Source organism: Dreissena polymorpha, chromosome 3 (genome assembly GCF_020536995.1).
Source record: "Dreissena polymorpha isolate Duluth1 chromosome 3, UMN_Dpol_1.0, whole genome shotgun sequence".
Taxonomy (NCBI): Eukaryota; Metazoa; Mollusca; class Bivalvia; order Myida; family Dreissenidae; genus Dreissena; species Dreissena polymorpha.
Genome location: NC_068357.1, coordinates 2,835,996 through 2,859,738, shown reverse-complemented (window position 1 = coordinate 2,859,738; position 23,743 = coordinate 2,835,996). Strand labels below are relative to the sequence as shown.

General features: G+C 34.0%; 1 protein-coding gene across 1 annotated transcript; it reads right to left on the bottom strand.

Annotated features, from left to right (window-relative positions):
- Positions 1-1,348: 1,348 nt before the first annotated feature.
- LOC127873102 (signal recognition particle 14 kDa protein-like) lies at positions 1,349-16,794 on the bottom strand. The gene is made up of 5 exons (XM_052416713.1): positions 16,635-16,794; positions 10,436-10,508; positions 7,878-7,984; positions 6,727-6,759; positions 1,349-3,686 (listed from the first exon to the last, which is right to left on the bottom strand). Exons 1-5 carry the CDS (start codon positions 16,656-16,658, stop codon positions 3,597-3,599), a joined length of 327 nt encoding a protein of 108 aa, XP_052272673.1. The 5' UTR covers positions 16,659-16,794; the 3' UTR covers positions 1,349-3,596.
- Positions 16,795-23,743: the final 6,949 nt, after the last annotated feature.

Here is a 23,743-nt window from a genome sequence, read left to right as displayed (position 1 = left end):
ATATCCACGGGTGTTTTATGTCAAATGTTATGGTTTTCAATAGATCGTATACTTATCTACAAAACAGCGAATTAGCGTTCACTTAACATCATTTTTAATTATGTTATTTTGTTAATACTTTCTCGCGTTGTTTTCGCCATTGGTCGACGCCGTCTGCTATTTCCAACGATGAAGATTTCCATATCCACTGGCGTTTTTGTATGTCAAATGTTAGTGTTTTCCAATGGATCGTATACTTGTATACAAAACGGATAAGTAGCGTTCACTTTACATCGTTTGTGATGATGTTATTTTGTAAATACTTTTAAGCGTTCTTTCTGTCGAAGTCGGCCATTTTGACGTGTGTGAAGAAATACCGACGTTCCTGCAATTACCAAAATCCCCAGGAATCCCCGAGATCCCACGAAATCCCCATTAATATTGATTATTTATCGAAAAACTGCGTATTTTAATATAGATTGTTGCGAAATACACTGAAATAACTAATGAAACATTGTTTTTATGAAAGTTTGATTTCGGATATTTCGGTAGGGTATCGGTATATCCACATAACGCATTTTGTAATTCCGGTTATGTAAAACTTGCGAAATTTTTTCGTGATTTCATCAAAAACTAGATTTTTCCCAGGTATAACGCCTACGCCAACAGGTAGATCGCATTCTTGTCCATATACATGTCAAATTTCAGCAAACGTGCTAAGCCAGTTTTCAAGGCGCTCAAATCGCAGTGATTTGCACCAACTTAACGAAACTTAGCCCCCTTTATCATTCGTTCGATTGAACGTCATCAATGATGACGTCCAATACATCACTCATTCCATATAGATAGATAGGGTTTTAGCACGTGCATTTTACTGCAATATTTTCTTTATTTACTCGGAACTATTTTCGAAACATTAAGCTCCGCCCATATTTTTTGCAGAATAACCCACACTTGATTTCCTTCTTTGTCTATAGAAAACAAGTCGCGTGCCGCGTTAGAATTAAGAAATAATATTTTTCTATCATGGTTTCTAGTCGAATAACCCACGGTAAGGAGTACAGATGCGTAGGAATTTAATCACGAGTGCGAAGCACGAGTGATTTGATAACACGCATTTATTCTCCTTACTGAAGGTTATTCGAAAACAAGCCATCATAGAAAAATATTATTTCGATTCTAACACGATTCTGATTGATTTGGTTCGAGCTTTTTGGACGTGAATTATATTTTCCAATACTCCGCCCTTCTTAGTACAAAGTTCACTATTTAGTGACGCCATTGAATTGTACAAACATATGACGTCGTTTTCATTCATAAATATTTTACAAATGACGTCACTTTCATTGAGAACAACAATTATAGAAACTAAATGACGTCAGGTTTATTGATGCTACTGAAAAGCTGACATGTTATAAATGTTTTCTGAATTACGTTTCCTAACAAATAACATTCTTTGTAGGCGTGGTTATGCCACTTATCACCAAATATACAATTTGTTGTTTTATTACATTTATATACATGCTACATTTATTACATTTCTTTTGGGGCTGGTTTTAGCACGTGCATTTTACTGCAATATTTTCTTTATTTATTTGGAACTATTTTCGAAACATTAAGCTCCGCCCATAATTTATTGCATAATAACCCACACTTGATTTCCTTCTTTGTCTATAGAAAACATGTTGCGTGCCGTGTTAAAATAAAGGATAATGGCGTCTCGAACGTATTATCACAAACATCGTTAGTATTATTTTATATTAATATTCATGCTATTGATGCGCTTAATACAATTGGAACTCTCATACACAGGTTTGAGCATATCATCTTTTCAAGAATTGTGTTCTGTATAATTTGCTTTCTGTATTATTTATAGGTGTTTTGAAAAAGCACGGTCTTGTAAATGCAAAGCTATTTCTTAAAGGGGCCTTTTCTCAGATGTTTGCATGTATTGAAGTTTGTCATTAACGGAGGGTCAACCTACATTTAAAGCGGCAGGGGCTAACAACCTGGAGTATATCAGATGAATATAATAAACACATCTCAGTAGAAATGATTCAGACCAATGGCTTTCAACTCCATTTATTAATAGAATTTTACTAGAATAATTAATAAGTAATTTATTTATTAATAGAATTATTATTAGCCTTGCAGAACGTTTATTGAAATGTATGTAGGCACATGCAAAACGTGACCAAGGTGTTTTTCTGGATCAGAAGATATTTATCAATCAGAAGATAAGCACACCGTCCATTTCAACACATTGGGGAATCTCCCCAGTGTTGGACACAAGGATGAAGTAAAGTGATTATTAGACTGTTGATTCAAAATCATAAATTATTTGTTTTAGCCTAATTACACCTTATCGAGATACTGCATAAGTGGTTCGTACAAATTAATTTAAAAAACACACACAATTATCAATACGCATTTCAAAAGATTCCGAATATGAAAAAGATAATTATCTTAAACGTACCTATTTTTTTTTTAAATAAAGAAATGCATCTCTGGTTTTTGACATATGGGCATCAATAAGAGATATTAAAACTAAGATCAGTATTTCTGTCCTACCAACAAATGTCGGGCTTTGACAATAGATCGAGGTTAATCGATTTAATTGCCCTATGACGCTGTAGACATCAAATAAATTCATCCAAATTTTGGGAAGTTTTAAATATTTTTGTCATATAAAGAAAAGTACGTGTATGTAGTATTAAGAACGATCAAATCCTCGTTTAAAAGGCAAGCATATTAACGATTTTCCTAGACGAGACTATTCAAATGTATAAAATGACCCAAACATGTAATATTGTATATACTGCAAAAATTTAATAGACATAGATCAAAGATATCTAGTGTGTTTTTTGTATATAACAATATATTGCATATTTCTATGCACATAACAAATTTAACATTTTGCTTTTGTTGATGAACTGTTTATGAACATCAAACAATTTTATGGCTATTCATACTAACAATTAACACCTACACATTCCCATTTACATAAACCAACTAAATTTACACTTTATACAAATCAATTTAAAAGAAATAAGATTGCGTAATTTTATAATTGTTAGTGGGGTGTTCAATCAGGGTGATAAGTGCCTTAAAACAGAACTCTTCATAAAAATCTTGCATACGTGATTGAATAAAAAGAGGATTAAAATGTCTAAATGGATGAAAACTCACCATTACTATTACTGACATTATAACAAGTACAAACAGTAATATATTCTCCAAAAGGTGTTTCCATTAATATTGAATTTAAATACCAATTAAATAAATTATTTTTATCCAAGGTTAGTCCAATTTCAATGTTAATATTCGTAAATTTCTCTTATTATATTTTGAAGGGCGTTTAGAATGGCACATGTCAATAATGTAAATACAAAATACTTATCAAAACAGGTATTATCTACAAAAATACAACAACAGCTCTATCAACATATTCTGCATTTTGCATGTGTATCATAATTTGTTAAAGCAATTATAAATAAGACCGGACCAAAGTCATAGCTTGCTTGCCAAGGCAACATCCAACTTGGACATTTTTTTACAAATGAACATTATTTGTTCACAAAGAAAGTTCCTCCCACTGGGTTCTCCATTTCAAATCCTCACTGGGTAGCCTTCGTTTTTGACTTGCCAGACTTCTTGTCACGCTTTTTCAAACCATCCATGTTTCCTTTCAAGAGGTTTGTATATGCCTGTAAAATAACAAAACGTCCATAACTTCACACAATACACTGCATAATCTGACAGATATATAAGTAATAGTTTATTTTTCTTTGGATGAAAAATGCTTCCAAACAAGATTCAAACTAGTAGTGTTTTTTTCAAACTAGTATTTATGAATAAGGGAAGCCACCATTTTATGCAATAGAACAGAATCTTTCAATAATCTTGGCACAAGATCATTTGTATTTGTATGAAGTTTTTAACAAATAAAACAAAAAGGTTAGGAAAAAATGATCTTTACATATATTTCAATTTTTGACACATATACATTATGTGAAGTGAAGTGTTAACATTTAAAAGTATGGTAGAGGACCTTGCAAGGAAAATGTGTGTAATTTTTTATGATGATGGACCAAAAACTTTAGAAAATATGTAAAATATACAAAACTTAAAAATAAATTTTTAACCACAGCCCACTTTCCCTCTTATCTATTAGTATTTTATTAATATCAAATAAACATAATAAAATATTAATATAGTTAAAACAAGAGATGTGTTTGTCAGAAACACAATGCCCCCTACTGCGCCGCATTGAAATAAAATTTCTTTTTATCATTTGGCAGGTATAGAAATCATCTCCCTTTAAAGGTTATAACTACCCTTGAATTTTGTCCAATCCAACCGGGGGAGGGGGGGGAGGGTCTCACAGTCAATTATGACCATGTCAGACATCACTGACAATTGACCATGTCAGACATCACTGACAACTAAGGCCTGTGGTTTAAAAGACAGAGCTCCAGATAAGGGTCGTATTTTCGTAATTACGAATTATTTTCAAGTCTGTTACGTATTTATTTTAAAATCTTGTTGTACCATTAAAAATTACAAAATCAAGTTACGAATATTATTTTTACATCGGTTCGTATCGATTTTTATTGAGTTCTTTTCGCGTATTAAAGATCTTTGCGGTGCTTATATAGAATGGTTATCGGGTTTAACAAAGCACATTTTTTTCCAATAAAAGCGGCGTATACATTCTATCTGTCAAAAAACAATGGCGGCGCCCAGAGAGCGTCCTAAAAAACTGCAAAGCGTCCAAAAACACGCTTTTAACATATTGTACGCAAAGTGAGCCGAAGTTAAATGTTTAGAAAGACATTATAGAAAAGATCTTATACGATGTTGTATGTTCAGTTGCCGACACAGTCGGAAAAGCTAAACAAAAACGCGACACGACGGGTCCAAACTTTAACACAAAAAAATATGTAAAAATTCATCTGAGGCATGCAATCTAAACACAGTTTGGGCATATGAAGGTATTGGAAAAATAAAATTGTATAATACTGAAAAGACACTGTTGAACTCGTAAAAATAAAGTTGCTAGTATGTTTATTTTGATTTTTTTTTGCATGAAAATAACCATTATTATTTATGTTTATGTCATTTAAGAAAAAATAAGAATTATTTTCCAAAACTTAGTAGTAACGTTAAGAATAAAATTTCAGAGTTAAGAATTCTTTTTGAAAATCTGGTAGTAATTTAAGACAAAACCTTATCTGGAGCTCTGAAAGAGATCCTTTTTCATAAATCATAGCCAGAGTTGATCATGTATCTATGGACATAAGTCCACAGGTATGTAATGAATATCAAAGAAATTATAATTATATCATTTAAAAAAAACTTTGACAAATCAATCATTTGGGTTATAAATAATCAAAATAATAAATCTGTACAGTAACTGTGAAAAGAACTTCAATTCTTGGTAAGGAAATATATAATATGAGATTTATAATTATATAAATTACTTCCCTTGACAATAATTGTCTGTAACAAATCTCTATTTTTAGTAGCAAATAGTTAAAAGCCACTACCGTGACTGTAGATTCACCACTCAAAATGTGCAGGTCCATGAGATACACATGCATGCCAAATATATAAAGTGGCTATATTCAATATTAAATAATTTTCTCCCTTTTTAAAGCTTATTACTTCCCTTAAATCTGTATTTTTTACCGTAGACCGTAAAGGATGACCTTGACCTTGACCTTTTACCACAATGTGTTTGTCAGAAACACAATGCCGCCTACTGCACCGCTTTGATTTATTTAACAAAAATATATACGTGTGCACGTCAGATAACTATGTCAATTTAAAGCTTATTACTTCCCTTGACTTTGTTTTTTTCGGACGGACGGACAGACACACTGACTGACGGAGAGTTCAACTGCTATATGCCACCCTACCGGGGGCATAAAAAAGATACATAAATGCATTTGTGGTATTATGTACTCACAGTCCATAAATGAGTCTTGACAAGAGTGTCTTGTTAATATATTACCAATATAAAGCAACATCAGTGGAAAATCCCTCAAATATTGTTAACGAGTTGAGCCTTCATCATGCTTATTATATAGGCGACAACACATAAGCTGGTAATAATGATATACCATTATACATGCGATTCTTATAAATGAACCATGTTATTATCATTAAGTGAAAAGGTAAAAAATAATTTTGGATCAATATAACAGAAATAGCAACAGCATTGTTAAACCGGCCATCAAAACCAATGCCACAACACTCATTTATGTTTTTCTCTCCTGATAATGTTTATTGAGTTTCATTAATCCATTTTTTTAAACGTGATTTTTATAAATTTGGAAAAAAAATTATAAGTTATATTTTTAACTTAAATACTGCTATATGATGAGTTTTATGAACTTCAGTTTCAATAATGTTTGTAAAGTTAAAAAATGCTTATCATGATGGAGGTTTCTTATTAATAATTATGACAGGCATCAAAGACGTTTCTTTATTATATGGTTAAACAATTTTCTGTGTAATAATTGATTTGAGTGGTGTTTGTCTAATTATATATAAATTTTGCATCATAATTGTTTTTTCTTTAAATATATTTACAGTGTATGTGTAAACGGCAATTTATTATTAGTGTTGTTTATGTCAACGTCCAAATAATGTATAGAAAATCAAGTGGTTATATAAAGTTAAATAGATACTGCACTCTGTACCTTCAAAAGTAATTTGAAAAAATGCAAAATATATACTTACCATTTGAAATTTATTTACATCTTTTTGGTTTATCTGTAATGAAAAGCAGCAGGTTTAAGTGTTTGGAACTGACTTCAATAGAAATTAACACACATGAAGTAAATACTCAATGAAACATTCTTTATATATCCTGAATTAGGGATGGGAAAATGTGATTTTACAATGAGAACCCCCATTGAAATAAAGAAGTGCAACATTACATTATTTATTGTCAGCAGTATCAATTCAAACTTGTTAATTGTTATCAGCTTAGCTGGAGTTATGTCAAACTGACATAGAAAGCACCACTATTTGTGGTACTTTTCCACAAGACAGGGTAGGTACCACTAATTAAACTTTTTGTTGCTAAGTTGCACCTACTATATATCCAGCTAATTGGATGTCACAGTTGACCATAGAGAGCATATTTTAATGATATTTAGAGGACAAGACTTTGACACTTTGGGTTATGGACACATTGCATTCCATTGAACTGCTCAACACTGTTAATGGCCATTAGCTAGCGGTGTATCCGCATTTCATCAAGTAATAAATCTTACTCATTCCACAAGTTGATCTTATAAACTCAGCCCATATTAATATATGTACTATTGCACCTGGAGTTAAAGAGCTTACATGTTTAAGGGTATGTCTGTACATTACAATAGTAGAACAGAGCTTTTTTCACTGACAAATACAAAAATTCAGCACTGGGACTAATGATGATTAGTTATTTGTTGTTTCCTTTTTTAAGGCTGTTAATTTATCCAGACACATAAAACAAGAAACCATCAGAGACAGGTGATGCTCCCCAAAGGTTTTTTTGGTCACAATATTGCACTATATATTCAGATAAAAGGTAACGTCTTGAGGGCACAGTAGTTGGGGGGACAAGAATTTTTTATAGAAAATTTCAAAGGGCCATAACTCTGTGAAAAATAATCCGACCAGAACCCGCTGATAATATGCACATCTCCTCTTGGTAGTGAAGCTTCCCATAAAGTTTCATTGAATTCCGGTGATTAGTTGCTGAGAAATAGCCCGGACAAAAATTGTGCACGGACGGACGGACAGACGAACGGCAACTATATGCTCCCCCCAAAATAAATTTTGGGGGAGCATAATAAATCAATTCAAATCATGCCTAAAACCCATACAAATATCTAGCATACCACGGTGCTAAGTTTCTTGTTTCCACATACTGCCCGCACCAGACACTTGTACTCAGAAGGTTCTGGGAGAGAGCCTTTCCTGGGTTTTGGCTTGGTGTGACCGTCATCTGTAATGTTTAAGGGATATTGTCCATATATAAGAAACACAAATATAATCATAGATTGATGAAAAAATATTCAACAGGTTTAAGGAAGGATTGCTGTCCTGAAATCATCAAAATTTGAGTGTCTATGATAGGATGAAACAATTGTTTATTTCAGGTATACATGGTAATCTACCAAATAAAGCAATTGTAATGGTCCATTGCACTCAGGGCATGCTATGCCAGGTTTTATGACCTTAAAGGGGCCGTCCAACAGATTGGTAAATTGACAAAATTAACGAAAGTTGTTTCAGATTCGCAAAATTTCGTTTTTGATATTATATTTTTGAGGAAATAGTAAAACTGACCAAATATCCATTATATGTAGGGCTGCAACAATATACCGGTATATCGGTATATATCGCAATACGCAATCCGCATATTGTATTGCGATATGATTTTCATCATACCGGTACGAAAATTTTACAAAAATTCATTCACATTTTGTCCAGAAAAGCCATCCGAAATAATGATAAAAAGGTAAACAAAACAAAGCAGTGTAAATTATTTTTTACGTAAAAACAGCATTCTAAAAAGTGTATTATACGGAGTAGCGTTGTTACATGGGAGCATTCATTTGATGCTTTTGAACAGATTATCGTTGAATTAATTGCGCACAGCTGTAAATGTTTCGTTCGATTCTGATTTGAGCATTATTTGTAATTCGAATTTCGGAAACACCCTTCCAAATTTGAATGCTAACGCGACAATAAAAAATTATAGCGTCAAATAAAAAGTGCTTTATCCTTTGTCTCAATAAAAAGCGCGCGAAAATTATATAGACATGTAGAACGTCGCATGGAAAGTATGGGTGTATTTTGTGTTGTATAAAAACGGGAACATCACGTCAGCTGAATTACGCGTGTTCAGTGGGAAAAACGCTCCGGTTGGACGTTATTTCATCACATCTTTAAATAGTAACAATTGCAAAAATGTATTTGATACTTAAGAAAATTTGCGAATGTTTGTGTTTCTTATTATTCTTGAGCACATTTACAGTAAATATATACCAGAATTTGCTTTAAAATTGGAATTTATGGGATTATCGGGTAATTGGCAAGTTATAATTTTGGTACAAGTTAGCAATATATTGCGATATATTGCAATACAGGTTTTTAAACTGACAATATATTGCAATACGGTTTTTGGCGTATTGTTGCAGCACTAATTATATGCATCTTTTGACAATTTGAAAACCTGAAAATTATAAAGCGTCGTGTGAAGCGAAACAATTGAATAATTTGGAAAGTTCTGTTGTTGTAGTTGTATTTTGGGAAACTACGAGGATTGCTTATATAAGTAAAAAATACATCCGCTCTAAGCATGAGCATGGATGGTCGAGTGGTTTAGGCGGGAGACTTTACTCCAGGACTCCAGGGGTCAGTGGTTCGAGCCCTGTTGAGGGTTACTTTTTTTCTTTTTTTTTTAAATTGTATTCTTGTTATTTTACTGGAGAATTTTAGGTCAAATGTTTACATTAATCAATATAAAGTATTTAATGACATGCTTCAATACATGCCAAAATCTGTTGGATAACCCCTTTAATCCGGTTGTAAAACTCCATGATTGAAGGGTCCCAGATATGTGAAAATAGGGCAGAAATCACGAAAAATAATTATTTTGGCTAAAAAAGGGGGTGTCTGAAAACTTTGAGTGTCCGAAAACTTAAGAGCAGGCTTTTTCCGCTCAATTTTGGGAAAACGCCACACTGGAATTTTGGGAATTTCGCGTCGTGAAAAAGCCCATTTTGGGAAAAAAATTATTCGCAAAATTGGCTCAATTGGGAAAAATTATTGCATATAAATAGTGTTTCTTATATTTCAAAGAAGCCATTAACTGGTAAATAACGACTATTTGGATAACTTATTATTAAAATTTTACAAAATATTATGAACATGTGTGATAAGTGCAGGTTTTTTAATCTTAATTTGGTGAAAAGGCTTGGCCTTTTATGAGGTGAAAAAATTGGTGCGAAGCGCCGGATTTTGAGGAAAATAAGGAAAGTCTTAAATAATCATTAACATATTTTACAGTTTTTAAAACAAATTCAAGGCAACAGATAATTTAATTATGCAATACTTTCTATTTTCTACACCGGATCAGGTCAACTTATATATTTTAAGGGTAAAAAAAAAAAAAAAAAAAATTTTTTTTTTTTTTTTTCAATTGGGAATATTTTTTTTCAATTGGGAAAAAAAACAACCAGATTTGCATTGGGAATGGGGCCGAATTTCGGACCCGTGGCATAGGGCGGAAAAGGCCTGAAGAGTAATTACGATACACAGCAAGGAAATAAAAACTGGTTTGTCAATCATTCCATTATTTTTAAGTTCTAATTACACCAATGAAGTAAAATCAAAAACATACTATTCAAAAGGATACAATTATAGAAACCATGTTACGGGATGTACTTACATCGTTTCATGGTTAATGAGACTGATCCTGATGTTCTCGACTTCTGAAACATCTTTGTCAATTCTGTGAGAAACTGAAAACAGGTGGATAGTAAGTCAAAACTACTCAAGTGCTGAAATAATATTTTTTTAAACATATCTGAAAACTGGTCAATCAAAAATCATTTCTTTATGACACATTGAGGGTATTAAACTATGAAAGTTTAGTGTGATTAACCAGTGTTTTTCCACAATTTTATGAAAGAACCAGGCCTTTTGGTTTGGGAAAAATCTTGACGTTTTGACTTAAATTGGGATATTGGTGTTTTGTGTTATTTTTATTAACACATGCTTAAAAATTCAGAATAAAAGTGTTTTCAATATTATATTAACTAAGGCTTAACTTATATAGCTGGATAGAGAAAGAAACTAAACATAGCGATGCATGTTTAAATTTTTAGATTGTGAATGGGGCCAAATTACGGCCCCAAAGTTGACAAAAAACACTGATCTATTATAATTTCTAGATTTGAAATTATTACAAAAGAATGACAGTTATGGTAAACCCCTGCATAAATAAGCAGGAGTTTAGAATCGTTTGCCTCGTTTTTTTCTTCTTCAATTTGTGGGGTCGCAATATCTAGCAACGCCCATACACTAAAATATTTCTCTACAGTAGCTCCTTCCCACAATGTCACTTGAAAATGCTGTCATATATTTACTTTCTTCTCTTTTCATTAAATGGCTATTAAGGGGGGGGGGGGGGAGGGGGGGTAAATACTCCATAACAATCAGAATGGATTCGAGGGCTGAATTATGTCCTGAGAACTTATAGAACTACACAGTCACACATAACAGCTTTAGAGAAGCAGTTAAGTCCATAAAATTTTATTTAAATAAGAGTCAAATAACCAACAAATAATATTGCGATCAGTTAACCAACTTAAACCAACTAAGCAGGTTTATCAGTACTAAGTTCACCTACTTATGCCAGTAATTGACGACAGCCCAACTTAAGTCAGAGGGGGGGAGGGGGGTGGCCATAGAAAGGATGTCATGGCAAATTCTAACAAAGGTTATGTGACCGAGCATGTAGTAGTGTTGTTGTAAACATGTTATGAACAATTTATTCGGAAAAAAAGGGATTTTATCAGGCATTGACTTTTTTTAAATTAGGGGTTGCTCGATGCTACCAATAGATTGTTATTCCTGAATCTCTCTGTGTATTTGGAAATATATGAGGTCCTTCTGAGTCTACGGCTGGATACCATTAAAACCCAGAATGTGTCCCAGCACTCCTATCTAATTAACTTACTATACTCAGGAAAGTTGGGAATTTTTTTTAATCATGGCTGCAATTTCAGGCAATTAAGTTTTAACTGAAATATGATGTGGTGTGGGAGGAAACTGGGGTATGCGATCGAAACAAAGTATGTTTGGTATGGGGACCATCAACAAGCTTATATGCCACTTGCACAAGGATTAATCCCAGTGTTTTTTTCACAATTTTATGAATGGGGCCAGGTACCTATGAATAAAGGAACATTCGCGGTGTTTGGACTTGAATTGGGAAATAAGTGTTGTTGCTGTTTGCTAAAAATGCTTCAAATTGAGAATATAAGTGTTTTCAGCATTATTTTTACTATGGTTGAACTTATGTGGCTAGATGGAAGATCAACTAAGTGTTGAAATCTAAAAAAAATTGAAACAAGACTATTGTCAAGCAATATACATGTAAGTCCCCTACCGGCTCCACCATTGTCAGAAATTCCCGATCTTTTATATATATATATTTGTTTCCATAGCAACCAAAGTTTTTTATTAAGGATAAAAATGAAATGATGTGCATAATGTCCATATTGCCATCTATCCATGTTTCAAGTTTCATCAAAAAATATTAAGAATTTTTAAAGTTATTGCAGGATCCAGAAAACCACCATTTCAGCAGTATTTCTAGTCTATTTGTTGCCATAGCAACCAGAATTTTTGACGTCAGAATGAAATGAAATGACGTGCATAATGTCCATATTGCCATCCATCCATGTTTCAAGTTACATGAAAAAAATATTAAGAACTTTAAAAGTTATCGCAGGATCCAGAAAACGACCATTTTCAGCAGTATGTCTAGTCTATTTGTTGCCATAGCAACCAGAATTTTTTACGTCGGAACGAAATGAAATGACGTGCATAATGTCCATATTGCCATCTGTCCATGTTTCAAGTTTCATGAAAAAATATTAAGAACTTTAAAAGTTATCGCAGGATCCAGAAAAACGACCATTTTCAGCAGTATTTCTAGTCTATTTGTTGCCATAGCAACCATAATTTTTGACATAGGAACGAAATGAAATGACGTGCATAATGTCCATATTGCCATCTATCCATGTTTCAAGTTTCATGAAAAATTTTAAGAACTTTTAAATTTATCGCAGGATCCAGAAAAGTGTGACGGACGGAGACAAAACCACAAGTCCCCTCCGGTGAAACCGGTAGGGGACTAAAAATATATACTTTTTTCCATTGGGAATGGGGCCGAATACTGGACCCGAATTTTAACGAAAAAAAACCCCACTGAAACCAGAGTTGCCTATGTGGGGGAAACCGGAGAACTTGTACATGGAGGAAACCCCACTGTCTGGTATGGTGACCACCAAGCAAGCTCCGAAGGATTAAATCCAGGTTGCCTTGTTTAGAAGCATGTGTACCAAACACTGCGCAAACCAGACAGCCCTAAATGATTTCCTCAAAGGTAGTTTTCTTTTCATATCTTCTGATTACCGTGTATTGAGCGGTTAAGGAAAAGAATTTCTGGATTAATGCAAACAAAGTCGCAACAAACAAGTCACCTTTAAAGATTTATTTAATTCCCGTTAAATCCATGTCAAAATTGTAACTTACAGCGTGTTTTACAACGCAACGCCAATAGTTTCATACATACCTGCAAGTTACATCCAATACACATGTTTACCTGGTATCGAGGCCTCATATTGGATATAGAGAGTGCTCGATTGCAAAAGGCATTAGGAAAACAAAACGTCGAGAAATTCGATTCACTGAGCATATATATACAAACTGGAACAGTAATTTAACTTATTTTTAACTTATCTTTAGAATTTACAGGCTTTTTCCGCCCTATGCCACGGGTCCGAAATTCGGCCCCATTCCCAATGCAAATCTGGTTGTTTTTTTCCCAATTGAAAAAAAAAATTCCCAATTGAAAAAAAAAAAAAAAAATTTTTTTTTTTTTTTTTTACCCTTAAAATATATAAGTTGACCTGATCCGGTGTAGAAAATAGAAAGTATTGCATAATTAAATTATCTGTTGCCTTGAATTTGTTTTAAAAACTGTAAAATATGTTGATGATTATTTAAGACTTTCCTTATTTTCCTCAAAATCCGGCGCTTAGCACCATTTTTTTCACCTCATAAAAGGCCAAGCCTTTTCACCAAATTAAGATTAAAAAACCTGCACTTATCACACATGTTCATAATATTTTGTAAAATTTTAATAATAAGTTATCCAAATAGTCGTTATTTACCAGTTAATGGCTTCTTTGAAATATAAGAAACACTATTTATATGCAATAATTTTTCCCAATTGAGCCAATTTTGCGAATAATTTTTTTCCCAAAATGGGCTTTTTCACGACGCGAAATTCCCAAAATTCCAGTGTGGTGTTTTCCCAAAATTGAGCGGAAAAAGCCTGATTTAAGAAGTTTCTGTTTTATCGGTCAATCTTCTTTTGAGCAACTACACAAAAATTACAAAAACACAAACCTTCGCCATTTGTTTGAATAAAATGTTGGCATATATGTTACTATATTATGATATTTGATAAAATTAGCATCCAATCAGGACAGGATATACCCACTGAGTCTGAACAGGTGTATATCATCAGGGCTTTCCTTTGACCCGAGCTCCCGGGTTTTGACGCTTGAAAATTACAGAAGACCCCTTTTTGACTCTTGAGAAAATTACGTCATGCGTCACATTTGACCCGGGGGAATATACCGACTTGCGTCAACGAGATCAAAAGTTGTTAAGACTAAGCGATAATTGGCTCGGGGCGGAGTATCTCATTTAGTACACGCTAATCGTTAACGCCCGTTTCCAATCATCGAAGCACAAGTCCACCCAGTAGGCGGAGTTTGGTTAATTAAGAAATCTAGTATTGACCAATTAAAACACTGCTGGTTCGATGACGCGTGTATTAACTTTCCATTATTTATCATAGCGTTTGTTATCAGCTGTTTGCGGAAAAGACGTGTATTAAACCCACCTAGTTGCAATAATCCAACTCCCAGCTATTGACCCTCTGAGCTGTACTTATGTACTAATAAAAGCTCAGAGCATTTAAGAAGAACTATAAACCCACCAAAACAGAATGGACTCATCCGCGTCAGTTTTAATAATATTCAATATAAAATAATAACATCCATATCCACATAACACCGTAAAGCATATTTTGAGATATTTCCAGAGTATGGCAGAATGTATTTCCAAAGCTGAATGCACCCATCACTGTTTCGCTTCATGATTGCTCAGTTCAAAGACGCGCGAAAGTTATGCTGGCATATGTACTGTCTACAACGTCAAATTACACGCTTTGCATCAAAGTTGCTAAAAATAACTATAGAACCGATACAACTGGCCTTGTGGCAAAGTGACAATTTTTGCATGAGCTAATTGATTACAAAATACATGTAGGCGTAATAATTGACCGTTTGATAAGGCATAGAAAACGGCGTGTTTGTCGCACATCTTCCGTGAAGATGGCACATGAAATAATTAAAGGGCGTCGGAATTTTCGATGGGATTAAATACGGAGGCACCTTTATCGGCGAGTAGAAATAATTTCCTTTTATAGTTTACTGATTTATATAGGCTATTGTGTTTAGGTACCACCCGTATGTTGTTGTTTTTTTTGTGAAATCCAGCGGAAATGGTTTTTTTTCACATTTTGTATTTCATTCTTAATTTAATAGCCACGCGAAACAGTCAAACAAAGTTATTGGATAAAGTGTAATTGTGCAAAGTGTAATTGTGCTAGTGCATTCGGAAAATGTCGCAGAGAAACCTTTTCGAATTCGGAATCGGTAGTAACTCTGAAAGTGTGTGTAAGACGCCAACGACAAAGCGTACTTTAGACCTAAATGACAGTGCTCCTAACACCCTCAAACGTGCGAAGAAAGAACATATGACATATTACTCTGCTGTATACATGAAGTTAATGTTGTATTAGAATACATGTTTTGTATTTATTAATCATTGAAATATTGTGTTTAAATGCATAGTGTTGTAGTGACAGTAAAATGTAAGAAATAAATGTTAACATACATGTATCTTTTTATTTGTTGCTTTTTATATATTATATCTCAGTTATTTGCTTAAATTACAAAAAATCATTGACTCTCCTGCGTTATTATGAGGACTCTCTGAAGTTTGATTTTGACTCTTGAAAATATGGTCCCAAGAGTCCTTGACTCTTGAGATTTGAGGTCTAAGGAAAGCCCTGATCATTAAGTCACCTATTTTCGAGATGTGCTTGCACAGATTGATCCATGCAACATATTATCTGAGAATCTGGAACAAGTAAATGAATTGTCTTTAAAATAAATCAAATACATGAAAGTGTTGTGTTAACACTAGCGCAGTTGTCTGCCTCAATTGATGTGGAAGTTTAATGAAGAGGCTGAAAAAATTGAATGGAATAGGGGTAAAATTTCAGTAGAAGTAAGATTTGAAATGCAATTATATTTGTTTTTTCCTCATTTTGGATGTGTCTGTATTTTTTTTCAAGCATATATATATTTATTAATTAAAACAAAATAGTCAGACACATGCTTGTGACATCATCACGACTGCGGCGCTCTTAATGTAAACAAAGTGATCGAAATCAGGAGATGATCGCCGTAAGGGAATCATACGATATATTTGCAAACTAATGCTTTAAAAAAAAGATATCAAAAAAAAAAGTTCAAGATTTTAAAAAAGTATTTTGTATTCATTAATAACATAATAAATGTTACCACTAAACTTCACTTAATGTTAACTTAGGTAACTAAAAACTTTCAAACGTTCAAATTTGACCATCCGGAATATAGTATACTATAAATATGAACATATGTGGCAAAAATGCATAACACAAACACATATTTGTCACAACAGAACTTATAGAATTTAAATAAATATTAATATATTATTGATATATATCTACAAACCGTGTCGTTTTCAAGTAAAACCATCTTGCTAAATATCTAGGCGAGTGATGTGGAAATTGTGTAGATATCAACGTTCCCTTTCGACGTGTTCCGAATCTCTGAACGTATTTCATTGGTTAAACGGTATTAATTTAACCAATCGGAGTTGTTTTTTAACGTGGTGAGAATTCAAAAGCCTAAACCCGAGGGCAAACATTGGGTCCAATTGTATGCTGTTTACACATTAATAATTATGCTGGTCTCGTACTATCGTGATTTTAATGTTGATAATCATTACTTATTAGAACACACACTCTCGAAATTTTAAACAAAAATACGAGACGTATTTGAACCGCCCAGTTCCCACTGATGTCCATATTATGATGAGATGTATTAATGCAACTTTATTGCTGGATCTTTTTTCACGGCACTCTGGTCTATTGGAAAGTCGAGACTGCAAACGAGCACAAAATCAATAGTCTTCTTCTTCTTCTTTTATAATAATGGCTATGTCAATACTGATACATTATGGCCATGCGTGGGGGGTTAAAAAGAAATAGATTGATAGGTTTCCCGAGTTACTCAATCCACTCAGGAAAATCATGTCAACAGTGATAAAAAAAGGTGCAAAACCTAACAACTTAAGCTCTTAAGACTTAAATATATACATATACAACTGTGCATGTGGTGAGAATATTAGTCGAGTTAAAAACAGGATAAAAGCAGAAACATGTGATCTAAGGAAGGAACACTGATGTAGACAGCACTGATTTAAATCCAGGGATCGTATCAGCGCTGACTACATAAGATGTACATTGTACAACTGTCCTTGGAAAGAAAGAAAATTTGTGGTAATCAGCTATACTTGGTGGTATTTGGTATGCCATGTGATGGTGATGGCGTGAGTGTCTAATGTATGGAGTCAGATAGTGAAGGGGATTGACGTCAACGTGATTATATACTATTTTATAGAACAAAATGAGTCTAGCTTGTTGTCTTCTTGATTGCAATGTATTCCAATTCAAATCCTTAATTATATTTGTAACCGTGCCCGGTGTCTTGCTGTAATTATTCGTTACAAATCTGGCAGCTTGACGCTGAACATTTTCAATTTTAGCAATGTCTTTCTGATGGTAAAGGTCCCACACACTAGAGCAATATTCCAAGGATGGTCTAACAATGTTGATATATGCCGATGCCTTAGTTTCCATTTTAGAAGAATGAATGTTTCGTTTTTAGAATCCTAAGCTCTGGCTTGCTTTACTACTTATTTTATTTACGTGAGGTGACCATTTTAAAGTTGAGCTTACTTCAACGGCAAGATAAGTGGCTTGGTTTACAACAGACAGAGGTTGATTGTGAAGAGTGTAGGCTGTTTTTAATGGTTTACGGTTTCTCGTAACATGCATGATATGACATTTTTCTATGTTAAAAGGCATCTTCCTTTTCAGCTCCCACAATGATAGAATATCTTGATCTCTCTGAAACTGAATAGTGTCAGCCAAAGTTTTTATGGATCTGTACATGACACAGTCATCCGCAAATAGACGGACGCTTGACTTCACAGACGAAGGTAGATCATTAATGTAGAGCAGAAACAGAAGAGGCCCAAAAACTGATCCCTGGGGTACGCCAGAAATTACAGGGGCCATGGTGGAAGTTGCCCCATCTACAACAACCTATTGACTGCGGTTACCAAGAAAAGCTTTAATCCAAGAGTGTGTAGTGCCCGTGATGCCATAATGGGCTAGTTTCAGCAACAATCTACCGTGATGTACAACATCGAAGGCTTTGCTAAAATCCACGATGGCAACATCCATCTGGTCTCTCTGCATGGTAGAAGCTAAGTCATGGATAAAACCCACAAGTTGGGTTTCGCAAGACCGCCGGGCTCGAAAGCCATGTTGGTTGTCCACCAGGATATTAAAGTTGTCAAGATGGTCTAAGATGTTACTAACAACGATATGCTCCAGCAATTTACAAGCAATACATGTTAATGAGACTGGTCTATAATTACTAGCTTGGTACTTTTCACCTTTTTAAAAAATAGGAGTTACAAAAGCCATGGACCAGTCAGAAGGGACAGAACCAGAAATAAGTGATTTGTTAACAAGAATTGTTAAAATAGGTGCAATTTCATTTGCACATTCCGTAAGATTCTGGGTTTGATTTGGTCTGGCCCTGCGGCTTGTAAGGATTCAGTTAGAGTAGGAGTTTATTAACGCCATAGTGTGGGCATTTTTGTCAGTTTAAATTTATTTTGACATCAAACAAATCCTTTTTGTGTGGTATATTTGATTTTTATTTAGCTTGTTCTTAATATATATTTCTTAACGTCACGTGTGTGTGAGTAGACCAATTTTTCACTGTAACTTTAAGCGATAAAAGCTTTCCAATAAAAGCGATTGGTTCTCATTCTGACTGATTACGGCAATATTACCACTATCATTTAAAACGATAATTTGGAAAGGATTTCAACTGATCAATCTGATGTTTATAACGAGTGAATTTCTTTCGCGACAGAATGCTTTCCAATATCCAAAAGGTCTGCAATATGGACCTGTCATTTGGGTGTATGTCGTACTGAAATAATTGAATATTGATTCGTCGTGGTTATAATACACATTTTCAACAATTATAATCACTAAACTCGTTAAAAAAAAATTTCGAAAACGTTAAAGCAAAGTTTCGTGTGCATCATTTACGTTCAATCTTTTGATTTTTAACGACATACAGTTACCATAACAAAATTACGCGTTTAATAGTTGAGGTTAGGGCATTTTTACACGGAACTTTTGCGCATAGCAACTGTAACCCATCCAGAAACATCTTAATCCAGCCATAATGGGGATTGAACCCGGGAACTCCCGGTTCAAAATCAGACAGACACTCTACCGCGTCGCTATTAAAGCTAGCTTATATAGCCTGGCAGTATAAGTTCCCCTTATACCGAACCCTGATACACCACCACCCCTTCAATTGTGTATTTTTATCCACGAATTTCCTACTGCCACGACATCTGATGGACGTCTGACACACATGGTATTTTTTTACGTTCGGCGCAAATGCAACCCAGATAGAAAAGTCCCCAACCACAGTTGGGATCGACCCCGAGAACTCCCGGTTCAAAAATCAGACAGAAACTCACCGCGTCACCATCAAAGGTAGCTCATATAGCAAGGAAGTATAAGTTCCACTTATAACGAACCTTGCTACACACCCTCTTTAATTGTGATTTTTTTCACCACGAATTTCCAACTTCCACGACATCTGACGGACGTCTGACACACATATGGTGGGGGATTTTTTACGTTGGGCGCCAATGTAACCCTGCCAGAAAAAAACGCCAGCCACAATCAGGATCGAACCCGGGATCTTCCGGTTCCAAACGAGGCGGATACATTACTGCGTCGCTTAAAATGCTAGATCATTTACCGAAGCAGTATAAGTGCTCTTTATACCGAACCCTGCTACATCCTCACATGTATCCCAGCTTCTTTATCGGATCGGCCATTCCCAATCGCGTTTTCCACCCTCTCTGTTCCACTCACTTCTTTGCCAGCGGTATATTGCTGAGTATGTTCCACATGACTCGAGTTCATCATTCTGTTTCTACGATTGGCCAAGTGGTCTCAGCGTTTGACCATTACTCCATGGGTCAGTAGTTCGAGGGTTTTCTTTCTTTAGTTTTATTTTTTTACTGGAGCTTTTTAGATCCAATGTTTACACATCATCAATATAAAGCATTTAATAACAAACTTCAATACATTATAAAGAAGTGAAACTCCAGCTGCTGGAGCAGTATTGAATTTTCATTAAAAACAATTAGTTGGTCCTTTATTTAAGGCAAGTGACCGATTGCCCAAACAGTACAAAACAGCACAATACAGCACAATACAAACCAACATAAACACAAAATATGAATAAAGCTGGGGTCACCGCCTTGGAACGGTCAATGCAAAGCATTGGGGGTTTAAACCTGGTTATAGAGCGCTCAACCTCACACTTGGCCCAGCAATATTCATAATACATTCAAGTGTAAATAAAATTTAACGTCATAGCATTGTAACTCAAATTAAACAATAATAAAAGGGAATTAAAACGCATTCAATTTAATTACTATTTAATTACTCAATTGCATTGAAGATACAAGAGTAACAGAATTACAACTTTTTGACGAACGATCAAATAAAACTATTAACAATTGTCAACTACATTCCTTCTTTATAGAAAAGATTTGAGAATGTAGAATCATAGAGTTAATATCTCAGATAATCATCGCGCAAATACAGGAAGAAGCAGCAATAATGGGTGTAAAAATTCCATATTACATAGCTTGGTTGTTTATGTGACTGCTAAACAAATTAAAAATAATTAAATCAAACAAGAAACGCCTATCAGGGAGAAAATATAAATAAAATGGAACGTTATAAACCCAATGACCTATGCATGTAGATTACAACTGGGAAAGTCGGTCGTATGACGTCACAAAAATCCATAATGGCATAATGACGTGAACAAATTCCAAGGGCAGTACTAAATAAAAATATTAATCGGGCTGTATTACTAATAAAACAAGTTTACGTGATTTAATATTAAGAAGCAAATGAATACAAATGGTAATTCCATTAAAGCGACATTATTGGAATCAAACAGTATATAGGTGTTTTGACAACTGAAGACAGAAATGATTTGATGTACGATTTGAGTCCAAATGTAGTTTACATGCAGATTTGTTCATACGACACAATGACACAATTTTATTCAACAGTGACAAATGCCTATAATGTAGTATTCATGCAGATTTGTTCATACGACACAATGACACAATTTTATTCAACAGTGAAAAATGCCTATAATATCACTAATGATTCCAAATTTTAAGGGAAGAAAGATATAGTGAATCGAAAACCATCAAACACGTGTTTTTAAGTACATAAGCATCGTATCCTTTTGATAAAAACAAGTTAATTAACTTGAAAAGTTTAATATGAACATTTGGTTTAACATATTTTAATTTGCGGACACGCTTCAAAACATCTCCGTGAAATGATGGATGGGAGATTCCATTATTTAAATGCCATTTTAAAGAAACATTATATTTTGAAATTAAATCACCATACTTACAGTAAAATCTAGCAAATTTATTTCTTAAGTTATGATACAAAAAGCCTTGCCAAAATCTGTGAAAAAGCACAGGTGGTTAGCGTGTGGCTATGATATTAATTAGTGAAAACATCATTTTGAATGATAAATAATCATATTATAACGAAAAATTAACTTTTCTGAAAAAAAAAATTTCACTATCAAATATATATATAACAAGGTATGCAACTCAAAATCACCCCAAAACGGGGTGCATCGCTTTGAACAGCCATATCATCATCAATTGTGCAGCGATTTTCACGATCTCGGTCTTATTCAACGCAGAAATGAATTTCCTTTCTGGAAATGTATATGTCTTGCAATATTTTTACAAATGCTGGGTCAACTTTTAAGAAATAACACGATACACAACACGCATGACCCAGTTGACAGTGATCATGTATTCTTTATGAATGAAATCTCCAGTCGTAAAGACACACCTCCGCATTGGACCAATGAAATCACTCGTATGTTTAAAATGTCAGTTAGTTGAAATGTATGTAAACAAAGGTTTCAAACGGCGCTGGACAGTTAGTCTTGATGCAGAATGTAACGACAAGAACGGTAATAATGTTTTTTCATACGTTTTATTGAATTATGGTATCGAACTACATGAACTTTGTAGGGAAGTTGCCCTTTACTCCGTGAAGATTTCAGTCTTAAAGACAGCATGATCACTGTCAACTGGGTCATGCGTGTTGTGTATCGTGTTATTTCTTAAAACTTGACCCAGCATTTGTTAAAATATTGCAAGACATATATATTTCCAGAAAGGAAATTCATTTCTGCGTTGAATAAGACCGAGATCGTGAAAATCGCTGCAAAATTTATGAAGATATGGCTGTTCAAAGCGATGCACCCCGTTTTGGGGTGATTTTGAGTTGCATACCTTGTTATATATATATTTGATAGTGAAATTATTTTTTTTTCAGAAAAGTTAATTTTTCGTTATAATATGATTATTTATCATTCAAAATGATGTTTTCACTAATTAATATCATAGCCACACGCTAACCACCTGTGTGAAAAAGGTCCCTTTAATATTTGACAAGTTTTTTATCACCATGAGCCATAATCTTCACCAGGACATGATTTCCTACTTCCACCTTGGCTCCTCTTACCTTAAGGTCATATGAAAGCTTCAGCTTTTCCTGTGCTTGGAAATATGCTTTTTACAATTTCTCTCGCGGTATCAATTCTTTCTTTTAAATCTTGAATATAGTGCACGATTGTTCTTGCCATGTTTCAAATTTAGTATTAAGAGGTAATTTAGGTTTTCTTCCAAACTTCAATGCAAATGGTGAAAATTGTGTTGATTCATGAGGCGTGCATTTGTGGGAATAAACTAATGAGTGAACGTATTTCTGCCAGTTTCCTTTCTGTTCGTTTTCCAAAGTTCCAAGCATGTCTAGAAGAGTACGTTATATTGAATCTTTCTGGTCCGGCATTTCCTTGTGGATGGTATATGGGTGTATGTTTTCTCTTCATGTTGGTGATATTACATAGTTATTTTATTAAATCTGATTCAAAATTTGATCCTTGATCAAAATGGAGTCTTGTTGGGATACCATAAGGAATAATACAATTGTTGAAGAATGCTTCTGCTGTGGCCTTTGTTGTCTGCAGTCTGGTCGGAATAGCTAGTGCGAACTTGGTAAAGTGGTCTGTTATTACTTATATTCTGTTGTATCCTCCTTTTAATTGTTCTAATTATAAATGATCAAAATAAACGATCGAGCTCTAGTGGGTACAATGTACGTTTACACAATTCGTGGCAAAGTGTGTGCCTGATTTGATACCGGTGTGACATATCGGTATATGATTATTCTTATGATAGAAATTTAAGTACAGATAGATTTAATAATAGGGAAATATTTTAATTATATGTTTGAGTAATTAATAAGTAACTGTTATAATTACTAATATGTAATAAAAAGTTGAAAGGTTATTTACATCAATATTTCTATCTTATACGAAAACAAAAG